This window comes from Squalius cephalus (assembly GCF_949319135.1).
Source record: "Squalius cephalus genome assembly, chromosome: 10".
Lineage (NCBI taxonomy): Eukaryota > Metazoa > Chordata > Actinopteri > Cypriniformes > Leuciscidae > Squalius > Squalius cephalus.
This window is the reverse complement of record NC_137131.1, coordinates 3,142,705-3,154,981: the sequence shown is the minus strand read 5'-3', so window position 1 is coordinate 3,154,981 and position 12,277 is coordinate 3,142,705. Positions and strand designations below refer to the sequence as shown.

The window sequence follows — 12,277 nt, the reverse complement described above, 5'->3', positions numbered from 1 at the left end:
ATGCTTAGACTAGTTTTACAAGTCAGTTAACTATTTTTTCCCCTTTAAGACTGGGCATAACTTTATGTCAGTTAAATAAAGCAGCTTGGTCTCATTTGAATCTGAAAAGTAAGACTGATTGACCATTGATTAACAGCTAGTTGGTCAATCTAGTACTAAAAGGAATAGGTCACTTAATTTAAATTCTGTTATCATTTACTCACCCTCACATGGTTTTAAACCTATATTAATTAATTTTTTCTGCTGAACACAAATGTGACCCTGGATCACAAAACTAGTCACAAGTTGCACAGGTATACTTGTGGCAATAGCCAACAATACATTGTATGGGTCAAAATTATTGATTTTGCTTCTATGCCAAAAATCAATAGGATATTAAATAAAGATCATGTTCCATGAAGATATTTTGTAAATTTCCTACCGTAAATATATCAAACATTTATTTTTGTGAGAATGCAGCACAATCGTGAACATAATGGACAACTTTAGAGGAGATTTTCGAAAGTTTATATATTTTTTTGTGCACCCTCAGATTTTCAAATAGTTGTATCTTGTCAAATATTATCCCATCCTAACAAATTATACCTCAATGGAAAGCTTATTTGTTCAACCTTCAGATTATGTATAAGTCTCAATTAAAATAAAATAAAATAAAAAAGACCCATGTGACTGGTTTTGTGGTCCAGAGTCACAAAGATATTTTGAAGAATGTCGGTAACCAGACAGTTGATAGACCCCATTGACTTCCATACTAGGAAAGAAAATACTATGGGAGTCAATGGGATCCATTATCTGGTTCGGGTGAGTAAATTATGACAGAATTTTTATTTTTAAGTGAACTACTCCTTTAAGACAGTCTGAACATGGTAGCAATGATATTCACCACAAAGCCTTTATATTGTAAAAATAAAAAACTAAAATAAAAGGAAACATTTAACATTATGGTCTTATTTCCAACTTTTTTTTATTCTAATAATTATGCACACTGCATTCAGCATTTTATTTAGGCAAGTTTAATACAACACAGAAATAATATACACAAAAGACATTACAGAACATTGACATTGTGAATATGAACAAGAAAAGAAACAGGTAAAACAAGAGGCAGACATTTGTTCAGTTCTTGTAGGTGGAGTGCAAATGGGCTTTGAAGGCTGCAACAAGTGATTTGAAACATGTCAGTTTATTGCATAATTCTCTAAAAAACACAAGTTTCAAATAACTGCTTCATTTTGGCATGTTCGCTTACCTTCCTGGTCATCCCATAGTTCAGCAGCTGCGGAGTTCATTGGACTATCATTGTTGGGTTCTAAAAACAAGAACAATAATGGTAAATCACTTTAAAAGACCAAATCAGAAAACAGACATGCTACTTTATATACTAACAAAGAAGTTAACCTCAAATGAATTAAGATCTGGGGCCGGATTCACAAAGCTATTTTAGACCGGTCTATAGTGTTAGGCAAGTCTAAAATTTGCTCATAGACTAGTCTAATGCAAGTTAGACTTTCACAAAAATAAAGACTGACTTAATTTAGACCAAAAAAATTAGACACCTTACCCCCAGGCTAACTTAGGTCTAAGACTCTAAATTTAAATTTAAACATTTCTTCTTGTTACTACATTCTCCGCTAAATTTCCCAAGTAAAATGTCCTTGTAACTGTTATTCTCCAACAAACACATATTTTCCACTGGGGTAAGCTGCACTGAGCGGTTGAATGTGCTAACTCGATCCGCCATGTTTTTTGTTTTGAAAAGTGTCTTATTTTACCCAGAATGCATTGCAGTGTAGTCCTACTTAAGATAGTCATAAGGTGTTTCTCAATGTCAAGGATACTTCCTTGGCAGGACTGGTCCTTCCAAGTCACTTCCTTCAGAGGCTAGGCGAGGCTCCTCTTTAGCATTCGGAGAACACGTTTTTCAACAGCTCTGGAACAGGCTAGCAAGTGCACGTCATTGCGTCATTACGTCAGTGAAAATGAAAAACAGAGCGTTGCTATGGACGCAGTTCTGTTCACTCAGGCAATTTAATAGTTTTTAAATCAATAAACTCCTTTTTAATAATATTGATTCTTTGACTGTCAAGTGTGTTTAAACAGTGCGGGTCAATTTGACCCATAACATAATGGATGTAATTATTTTTTAAAACAAATGTTTGGTAACGTAAAATATACTTGCATTTGAAAGCATATTGCCCCGTTAACGCTCCGACTCCGTTAACGTCCGACATTTAGAATTTTTTGAAAAAGATAGCAAAGCTGCGCGCATAGGATTGTGGGTGATTTAAGAGCGCGAAGGCTACACATATGCATCCTTTCCTGTATATGGGATATTTTTCGAACGAAGGACTCAGTCCTTGGTTGAAATTCCGAGAATCCTCGACATTGGAACAGTCCTTCAACGGATGTCGATGACGTAGCATCCTCGAAATTCTGGCTTCCGAGGATCCTTCCTTGACATTGAGAAACGGCTAGAGTCTTAAGTGCATTGTGCAACGGTCTGATTTAGATGTCTATCTGAAGTCTGACTATCTACTATATCTAAGCCATAGTCAAAGTCTATCTTTGTGAAACCGGCCCCTGAATTAAAGGATTCTACATATCGGGATAGATAGGTACTGGCAAAGTTAAGGAAATCATACTGTCGAATTAAAGAAAATCCTGTTGTGTTGTTTCATTTCAATTAAACATCCTGAAGATCATGATCAATTCAAATTTCAACTCATGTAAAAGTGAGGCAAATCTTGGTTTCTCACGTGAAAGCAGAACCTACCGCCTAGTAGACTCTGAATGGACAGCAGTATGGAGCGAACGTCATAAAGTGCGGACCACTTGTCCTTCAAAATGTCTAGGCAGATGAAACCGTTCTCATCAACATTCGGGTGAAAGCAAGCAGTGACGAATTTCACCCGAGGGGCGTTGTAGGGGTAGCCGCTAGGAAACTCCAGTGAAAGTTTGTACCTCAAACCTTCATAAACCTAAATAGAGGGGAAACATAGATTTACGCAGGACTCTGACAACCTATATTAGTGCATGCAAGAATCACATTTCCAGACATCGAGAGAAAAACAACTCCCACCGTTCCTTGAGCTCCATCTATTGTGCCGATCCATTTGAAGAGATTGTCAGACTCTGGAAATGCCGAAATACCCTTGTCTCCGGACATCTGCATTGACAACGCATTGAGTTAAACAGTTAAAGGGATCATTGACCCAAAAATGAATTTACTCACCCAGATGTTGTTCCAAACCTGTATGAATTTCTTTCTTCTGCTGAACACAAAAGATGATATTTTGAAGAATATGGGTAACCAAACAGTGGATGGACCCCATTGACTTCCATATCATGGAAAAAAGTATATTGAAATCAATGGGATCCATCAACTGTTTGGTTTCTGACATTCTTCAAAAGATATTGTGTTCAGTAGAAGAAAGAAACTCATACAGGTTTGGAATAAGTTGAGGGTGAGTAAATGACGACAGAATTGACATTTTTGGGTGAGCTATCCCTTAAAGGAGACATATCATGCTTTTAAATAGTTCCTTTTTACATATAAATCATACATTTGTAGTCTATATAAAGCGGAACTGCAATGCTTGGGTCTGAATTCCTCATTATTATAGCTCCACAGGCCCCTTTTCTACCCCTTTTCTGATGTGCGTCTGAGAGCAACTCGTTTTGGTCCGGTCTCTTTAAATACAATTGAGACACTTCATACCCCGCCCCATCTCCAGGATGCAGAGGTTCAACTCCACCCCGTTCGGCCATTTTTGTAGTTTGATAGCAGAGATACGATTATCTAGCGGCACAGAAACTTTTTATTCACACGGTATTAACAAAATGTCAACAACGGAAGACTTGTCCAGCCAGCCTTACATGTTCGAGCCAGAGTCGGAGCCGGAGCGAGATGAAAATGAAGACGACGAACCTGCAGAACAACGTCTTCATATGGATGTATCGCAATGGTGTGTTACTGTATTTACACATGAAACTTTGGTCTTCCAAAACTTGATGTCCTTATTTGGCAGTTCCGCTGCAAATACTGTGACGTAATAGTTCACAAAACGTCATAGATAACAGAAAAATCGGAACAGGTTGAAAAATAAGGCCAAAACAGAATATAAAGACATCAACGAAGCACCTGAAGAGAATAATTTCAACTTTTCTGTACTTCTAAACACTCCAAATATACAACAAAATGCATTTAAGGGCTAAAAAAGTGGATTTAGCATGATATGTCCCCTTTAAGAGAGACTAAACAGAATATCTGCGTTATATAAAAGGTCTTACCATTAGCGTCATCAGCTCTTGCTGAAGCCTACAGAGGGAAAGGGGGGACATTGAACATTAATGTGAATAAAGAAAGAGTAAGTGCTATACTTTATTTTTTCTTTTCAAATGAGAGACGTAGTGATGTTCAGTGGCTTTGTTTAAATGCACACCTTTTGATTCAATTACACCATTGCACATGCACAGTCCTTTCAGTTTCTTTTTCAATCCGATCAAGTGTTTACAAGTTCTCTGGATTAGAAAAGGAATAAACCACCCCTTTCAATCCGATCAATTTCATTTGGTTGGATCGAGCTCAATCGGATCGATTAAGGCATTTACATGAAGTTTTTCAGTCAAATTGAATCCGATCACTAATGGATTATTTGGTTGCATGTAATTTTCAGATGCCAAGGTAAGTGTTAAAAGTGGTATTAACAGCAGTGAAACTAATAGAGAAACTAGCACCCCCTAGGCAGATTTCAAAGCCCTAATAGATTTCTACTAAAATATGAATTTCAGGAAAAAAAGGAAAAAGGAGGAGAAAGAAGAAAAAGAAAAGTACATTCTAGCTCTGGATAGGACCAATATGATTACTAATAACACAAACATTCCTAAAGGACAACACAATGCATTTAAACTTTAAGAATTTTGAAACTCCCATTACACACAGTTTGATGCTTTGAAACCATTTTTGTCAGAAGAAGGATATAAATAAACTTTTTTGTCAGACTCAAACGCAAATGAATCTAACTTGTTATGATTCTGATTCACAATGAAAGCAGAATCACAATCGCACTGACAGTACACTTGCTCACGTGATATTGTTTAATTCCAGTCCAATAAACTGTTCTGATAAAGACTACAATGTTCCCCGAACCAAAGAAGCATAAAACAAGCCTATGGGAATCCAGTTGTTACAGGATATCGTATTGATCTCATTAGAATTGACTCCAAGTTATGAAAATATTACTGATATAAATCCTACGTGCATTTCTTTCAGAGAATGGCCCATGTGTGTCGCACATAACGTTACAAGTTTACTACACTTAAAAAGGAATATGTGGACAATCAAACCTTTTAGTGACGGATCCTTTCGACACACTTATACTCGTCTCGCTGCCCTTCAGAGCTGCTGTTGAAGCGGCGGCTGCGGGGTCCATGTTCTGAGAGGCCATCGTCGGATCTGAGATCGGGTGACATGAGCAAAACGTTATATTAATAAATGCGCACATCGATAGCAAGCTAAAACTGATTACAACACCTTTACGTTGTGATAGCGAGCTTCGTCAACCAGGCTAAACTAACTAAGCCAGGCGATGGAAACCCATAAATCTGAATCGAATTCATCTTTTATAAACTGACAAAACTAACAAGACTGAAATCGCTTCGAGTTCGTGTTAAAGAGTAAGTTAGCTAACCTTAAACGGTTTCTCGTTTGAATGTGAAGTAAAGGCCTAAGTTACTCATGATAATATAGCAGATACATAACCTAAACAAACCTACGTAACTAATTTAAATGTTAAAAGCATTTATAAAACTATCGAAACAACGAATACAGATCTTGAGTTATCTAGAGCTAACAAAAAGCCACTCGTCAGTTGAGTTAACCTATCGAATTGGCGAATGTGCTAAAAAAAAAACATATAAACAAACTCATTTATGAAGCAATCTATTCAAACGTATAGAATCCAACTTTAAAGATAAATTCATAGCAGTATTATTTGACATGATGTGTATATTACCGGCTGTGTTCAGTGGAGTCGACAACACTAACTGATGCTTGAACGAATTTTTTAAATCACATCCCGCCCCCCTGTTTAAACTTAGGTTGCCAAATGGAATTCTCCGCCTAATCACCGTTTCAGCCAATCAGAAGCACAGATTACGAACAAAGCGATCGCATAGAAACCAATGAGCATTCAAGCTAGGCACAAAACACTTTGATCTGACTGGTTGATACAGCTAAGTGGGCGTGTCTATAACCGTTGACTAGTGTGAGTCATTCTGCTGCTCATACTTTTAATTACAAAAGCGATAACTACAACTTTGATGAGAATTAATTCGAAAACACCATTTAGCACAAACCGTTTATTGGTAAATTCATTTACATACATTTAATAAAACGTACATTTTCTGTTATATAACAGACATGTGTGTAACAGGTATGAAATTCATTTAGAAAATAATTTAAATACACCCCCTCCCCCCACACACACAATTTTAATAAGCCAGAAAATCGGTAATAATAGAGGAAGTAGCTTTTTTCTTTAGAACAAAGCTGTATATTTAAAAAGCAAGAAATAAGGGGGGGAAATGAATATGACTAAGTACATTCCCTTTTAAAGCAGTATGACAAAAAATATGACAAATTCATAAAATCTATTTGTTAAAAAAATATGATAAATGCTCAGGTAAAAACACACACACAAAACAAACATACAAAATGTCTTTTAACCACAGAATTTAAAAAGTCATTAAGGCTCTATACGCGCCTCATTTGATATTTAATTCTTTAAATACAAATTCATGAAAAAGCACACATTTTTTGATAGAAAAAAAAAAAAAAAAAAGGAATCAGATCTGTACCATGAAATGAAATGTGGAAATTTGATTTGCCAAATCAACCTCCAACACAACAATTCCTGGTTAACTTGATCATAATGCCTGCGCCTACAGTGTACATCGCCAAGCAAACAACAAAATGTTACAGTTATGCGAAATTGATAACACTGAGGAGAGTCCGTGGTCCATCGACTTGCCTGGCGAGTTTGGCATTACATGACAACTTCATGTTCTGTTTTCTGTGCTTCCATTGCCTTCTGCATCTTCTCCACCATCCAAATGGGCACTATAAATGGTTTCAATTCATCCAGCTTCAAGTCAGGACAGTCCCTAAGAATTCAGAGAAAATATGATGATGCATGTTCCCACTAACATATGAAAGCTTGTTTCCTCCACTGAATAAAAAATAAAAAAGGTAGTTGAGATTTTTTCTCTCAGAACTCCATGATATAAAGTCGCAATTGCGATTTATAAAGTCGCAATTGTGTTATAAAGTCAGAATATAAACTCGCAATTTTGACTTTTTCTCAGAATTGCGTGATAAACTCACAATTGCGAGTTATAAAATCAGAATTGTGAGATACAAACTCGCAATTACGAGAAATAAAGTCAGAATAGTGAGAAAAAACTCAGAATTGTGATTTATCTCACAATTCTGACTATAATTCGCAATTGTGAGTTAATATCATGCAATTCTAAGAACAAATGTCACAATTCTGACTTTATAACTCGTAATTGACTTTTTTACCTCGCAGTTGAATTGAATTTTATCTCACAATTCTGAGAATTAAAAAGTCGTTTATAAAATAATGATCGTTTAAGTCGTTTTATTCCGTGGCAGATACAAGCTTTTATACTGACATTTATTTATAAGTCTTTTAGAAGTTTTATTTAGTAAGAAAATGTGTTTATTTACTTGTAGTCATCACTTCGGGCAAGATCAAGAATATCCTCCTCTATAAGCAGATAGGCCTGAGTAGAGAAACAGTTTAAATAGGATGATGGACAATTGTAATTTCCTACTTTTTTAGAAAATAAATAAATAAATTGTAAACAAAAAACATAATTTTCTCACCATCTTTCCACCTGTGGCTCTCATGTGCTGTCTTTCTGAAAGCCAGTGTTTGTCCTGAGCATCAGCGGCATACTGAGACACAAAAGATATTACGACATGAACACAAAAACGCTTAATCAATGCTCAGAAAAAGTAAAAAAAATAAATACCTTGAAGAGCTCTGCGTGTTTGATGTAGATTCTTCCTCTTGTACCGCCCATTCCCAAAGCCCTGAAATTATTTCCATTTGTTGAATGAATACATCCAAATCATGTTTAATGTTAATGTCAGCTATAGTAAAAAACACCAAAAGCATTTGAGCAAACCTTTGTACACTTACTTATTTGCCCTGGATCCCAGAACGAATGTGCTGTTCTCATTCAGTCTGGATGGGTTCCACTATACAGCCATCAACACAGACACATTAATATCATATAAACATTAATTATTATGCCATTTTAAACCAATTGCACATTATATCTACCTTAGGTCCTTCTCTCTTTATTGGCTCGGATACTTTGGGTTTCGCTCTGCGGAATACACTTTAAAATGTCAAAGGCTTGAATAGTTAATATATGGAGACATCAGATTAAAAGATTTTTAGGGAAACTTACGGAGTGCTGTACTGGGCTGTTCTGTCGTACTGTACAACTGGACCAGGAGGACGACCTTTCCTCTGAAAACAAACAAAAATGATGTATTTATTATTGTTGGTATTCAGAACAACAGCACTCTTGCAATTCCAGTCTCACTTCCAGTTACAAATCTACATAACAAAGTAACAAATTTGCATAATGCCAGCCTATGGTCTTCATTGGCTGCTGTGAATAAGATCAACTTTGCCCCGCCCTCAAACACTGTGGCTGTAGCTGAGACTGGAAGAGTTTGGTTCAGATCCACTTTGCAATGAGGACCCGGGCTCGAATTGATACTGAAAAACAATTACGCCAACGTTACTGTTCGTATCACTGTGTATCAGTGCTTAGGAAGATCCAGAGCTGAAGTTCAGATATGATAATGGGCATTTTGTTCCCAACACATGATGTAAGCTGACTTTCGACCAATCACAACAGCCATCTGACCAATCAGAGCAAAGTCGGTTCTCGGAGGGAAGGAGGGGTTTAGAGAGACTGAATCTTCAAACAAACCGTTTTCATTATGATATTATGAGAATATTAAAATGTTTTTTGACCTTTAATGCATGTTAATCTTTTGTAAGAGACTCCGAAACAACATAAGGAACCTTTAAAATAGCATAATAGGGGCACTTTAAGGGAATTTACAAATGGGTAAGAGGGCTTGATATGCATTTATTTATATATATATATATATATATATATATATATATATATATATATATATATATATATATATATATATATATATATATATATATATATTAGGGCTGTCAAACGATTAATCGCGATTAATCGCATCCAAAATAAAAGTTTGTGTTTACATAATTTATGTCTGTGTACGGAGTATAATTATTTTCTATATATAAATACACACACATGCATATATATATTTAAGAAAATGTGTTATTTATATATAAAATATTTATATATAATATAAATATATATACACAGTATATACATGCAAATATTTCTTAAATATATACATGCATGTGTGTGTATTTATATATAGAAAATAATTATACACCGTACACACACTTGTACTATGTAAAAACAAACTTTTATTTTGGATGCGATTAATCGTTTGACAGCCCTAATATATATATATATATATATATACACACACTACTATTAAGTCTTTTTAAAACTTAATAATAATAATCAACATTGATAATAATAATAAACATTTCTTGAGCAGCAAATCATCATATCAGAATGATTTCTGAAGGATCATGTGACACTGAAGACTGGAGTAATGATGCTGAAAATTCAGCTTTGATCACAGGAATAAATTACATTTAACAATATACTCACATAATAATAGTTATTTGAAATTGTAAAAAATATTTCACAATATTACTTTTTTTTATGTATTCCAATAACAGAAACGATCAAATGATCAAATAAATGCAGCCTTGGTGAGCACTTCATTCAAAAACATTTTAAAAACCTAAACTTTTGAACGGTTGTGTGTGTGTGTGTGTGTGTGTGTGTGTGTGTGTGTGTGTGTGTGTGTGTGTATTTTTCCCCCTTCACCTTTTTAGGGATGGGGCTGTCTCTCTGGCCAGATGTGTCGTCAGGCTGCCGTGAACGCTGTGGAACGAACAAACAACAAAAAAAGAATAAGAAACCCAGAAAACAACAATTTAAAACTGAAATAAAATACATCAGAACTAAAAAAAATATCCGATGTATTTATAGTTTTTCAGGCAAGCATGCAGGTTATCACAGACTTTATGAAATTCTCAATGCATTGCATAACAATTTGGATAGCATTAACCTTCACTGTGGGGTCAACACTAGGTTTCTGAGCCGTTTTCTCTGCATCAGGAAACAGCTGCTTCGCCTAAAACAGAACATTTACAAACATTTACCTCATAGGCTGATTCAACACACATTTGAGCCTAAATATTTGACAAAAATGTGTGTAGAAATGATGTTTTACATGTTCCAGGCAGTTTCTGCAAGCATCTCTGATAAGCTGATCGGGCTGCACATCTCCACCAACATTCTCCTTCACATTGCTGGCCGCCTTCTCGAAAAACTGCGCCGTACAAACAAACACGATCAGAGCGATTTAATCACACACAATCACTCCCAAAACAAGCATGGGTCACTCACCTTCATATATTTCCTGAACACAGCACGGATGTCGTCATTGAAGCTGGGCTGCAGAACGGTCCGCAGAAGATCCATGGAAATCACAGGATCTGTATAACTACACACAATGACATGTTCAGTGTTTTGAAAGAGCCACAGATGTCTTACAGCATATTAACCTGGGATAAGTATTAAAAATATATTAAGGGTATAGGGAAATTATTTCACCAATGGAAGCTAATTTTGAAATGCACATTAGCGGACTTACCTAACCGTCATCTGTGAGCGCCGTCCCCTGCGATGCACCTGTCTGTGTTTGATCATGATGTTCCAGGGATTCTGCCATTAAAGTGGATATATATATATATATATATATATATTATATTATTTTAGAAACTATAGTTTTTTTATGCCAGGATCATTTACTGTACATTTTAATATAATGCTCAATTTATAGTTGTAAGTTGCAAGGATGGTTTGACAGACAGTGCAATAATTGTGTGTATATGAGATATATATGATTATATATATATATATATATATATATATATATATATATATATATGAAGAGTTCAGATGCAAAAGCCTCTAGGTGCCATCTGAAATTTTCTTCTAGAATGATCATTTTTATAAAGCTCGTATATTTAAGTTCAGTAATTTCAGTTAAATGACAATTAATAGGTAATTTGCATTGCCATTTAATTGAAATGATTGAACTTAAATATACGAGCTTGATAAAAATGATCATTCTAGAAGAAAATTTCAAATTTCAGGCTTTTGCATCTGAACTCTTCATATATATATATATATATATATATATATATATATATATATAAATGTTTTAGTGCTTGAGCAGTAAGTACACTTGAAGAATGAGACTAATTTGTTGTTAGAAATTAAAAGAAAATAAATAAATAATTAGATAAAACTTTCCAGTAATACTAATCTGGGTACTTAACTATCATGAAAATGATTTCCAAAAAGCAGGCTTCATTTTCTTTGTGCAAAATATGTGTTTTCTTTTTCTTATGGGAAGAAACATGACCCGGAAATGTTCTTTACAAGTTTCAGTTCGGTTATGATGAGAGAATGATGATGATGATGATGATGACGGTGGTGGTGATGAAGATGATGATGTTTGACTCACCACTGTCTGTACCTGCTGCTCAGTGAAGTCCTGCTGGAGCCATTCCCGGCGTCCCTCGCTCCTGTGGGCCCCCATCACTCACAATCAATGAAGATCGATGGAGAAGCTCCAGGGGTTTCTTGATGTTGATCGATAAGTGTTGCACTTCACTGTCGCTGTGACCTGACAGCAACTCAATGCAGTGAGAGAGAGAGAGCTCACGAGCTAACTCACACCCCTTTAAACTTTACCACAAATATGCATTGAGAATAACAGGTTTAACGGCATGCATTCAGACACAATGAAATAGTCCGAAAAGTCACTGTTTGCCAAAGTTCGAGAGCTCGATGAATTGTCAGTCGTTTCCTCAAGCTCAACAATTCAGTGACGTAAACAAGAATCCGCACTTTCTGTCACGAATTTCAAAATAAAAGTCTGAGTTCTGCAGTGCGCATGCGCATCACGATCATGGGCGTAGCTACACTTCAGATTCACTTACACGGATCGAGCGGCCATCATTGTTGTGGC

General features: G+C 35.6%; 2 protein-coding genes across 3 annotated transcripts; both read right to left on the bottom strand.

Moving 5' to 3' along the window:
* Positions 1 to 953: 953 nt before the first annotated feature.
* On the bottom strand, positions 954 to 6,103 carry LOC307165731 (ubiquitin-conjugating enzyme E2 C-like). The gene is made up of 7 exons (XM_079883628.1): positions 6,015 to 6,103; positions 5,347 to 5,455; positions 4,291 to 4,318; positions 3,080 to 3,166; positions 2,774 to 2,978; positions 1,250 to 1,309; positions 954 to 1,154 (listed from the first exon to the last, which is right to left on the bottom strand). Exons 2-7 carry the CDS (start codon positions 5,445 to 5,447, stop codon positions 1,117 to 1,119), a joined length of 519 nt encoding a protein of 172 aa, XP_079739754.1. The 5' UTR covers positions 5,448 to 5,455; positions 6,015 to 6,103; the 3' UTR covers positions 954 to 1,116.
* A 245-nt stretch (positions 6,104 to 6,348) lies between these two features.
* LOC307166008 (deoxynucleotidyltransferase terminal-interacting protein 1-like) lies at positions 6,349 to 12,164 on the bottom strand. 2 transcript variants are annotated; one of them, XM_079884106.1, is made up of 13 exons: positions 11,771 to 12,164; positions 10,892 to 10,962; positions 10,645 to 10,741; positions 10,469 to 10,567; positions 10,304 to 10,369; positions 10,060 to 10,116; positions 8,503 to 8,564; positions 8,373 to 8,418; positions 8,229 to 8,287; positions 8,059 to 8,119; positions 7,910 to 7,981; positions 7,751 to 7,806; positions 6,349 to 7,164 (listed from the first exon to the last, which is right to left on the bottom strand). In XM_079884106.1, the coding sequence occupies exons 1-13, from the start codon at positions 11,843 to 11,845 to the stop codon at positions 7,047 to 7,049; spliced, it is 939 nt and encodes a 312-aa protein (XP_079740232.1). In that variant the 5' UTR covers positions 11,846 to 12,164; the 3' UTR covers positions 6,349 to 7,046. The 2 variants fall into 2 exon arrangements, with proteins under 2 accessions (XP_079740232.1, XP_079740233.1); XM_079884107.1 differs by having other exon boundaries at positions 11,783 to 12,140.
* Positions 12,165 to 12,277: the final 113 nt, after the last annotated feature.

Coding starts and splice junctions, on each gene's coding strand:
- LOC307165731 (XM_079883628.1), bottom strand. CDS start 5,447: ATGGCCTCTCAGAACATGGACCCCGCAGCCGCCGCTTCAACAGCAGCT. Junction 4,319..5,346: donor AAAGGATCCGTCACTAAAAG/GTTTGATTGTCC, acceptor TTCCCTCTGTAG/GCTTCAGCAAGAGCTGATGA. Junction 2,979..3,079: donor TAGATGGAGCTCAAGGAACG/GTGGGAGTTGTT, acceptor CCCTCTATTTAG/GTTTATGAAGGTTTGAGGTA.
- LOC307166008 (XM_079884106.1), bottom strand. CDS start 11,845: ATGGGGGCCCACAGGAGCGAGGGACGCCGGGAATGGCTCCAGCAGGAC. Junction 10,742..10,891: donor CGCTCACAGATGACGGTTAG/GTAAGTCCGCTA, acceptor CATTGTGTGTAG/TTATACAGATCCTGTGATTT. Junction 8,565..10,059: donor ACAGCCCCATCCCTAAAAAG/GTGAAGGGGGAA, acceptor GTTTGTTTTCAG/AGGAAAGGTCGTCCTCCTGG.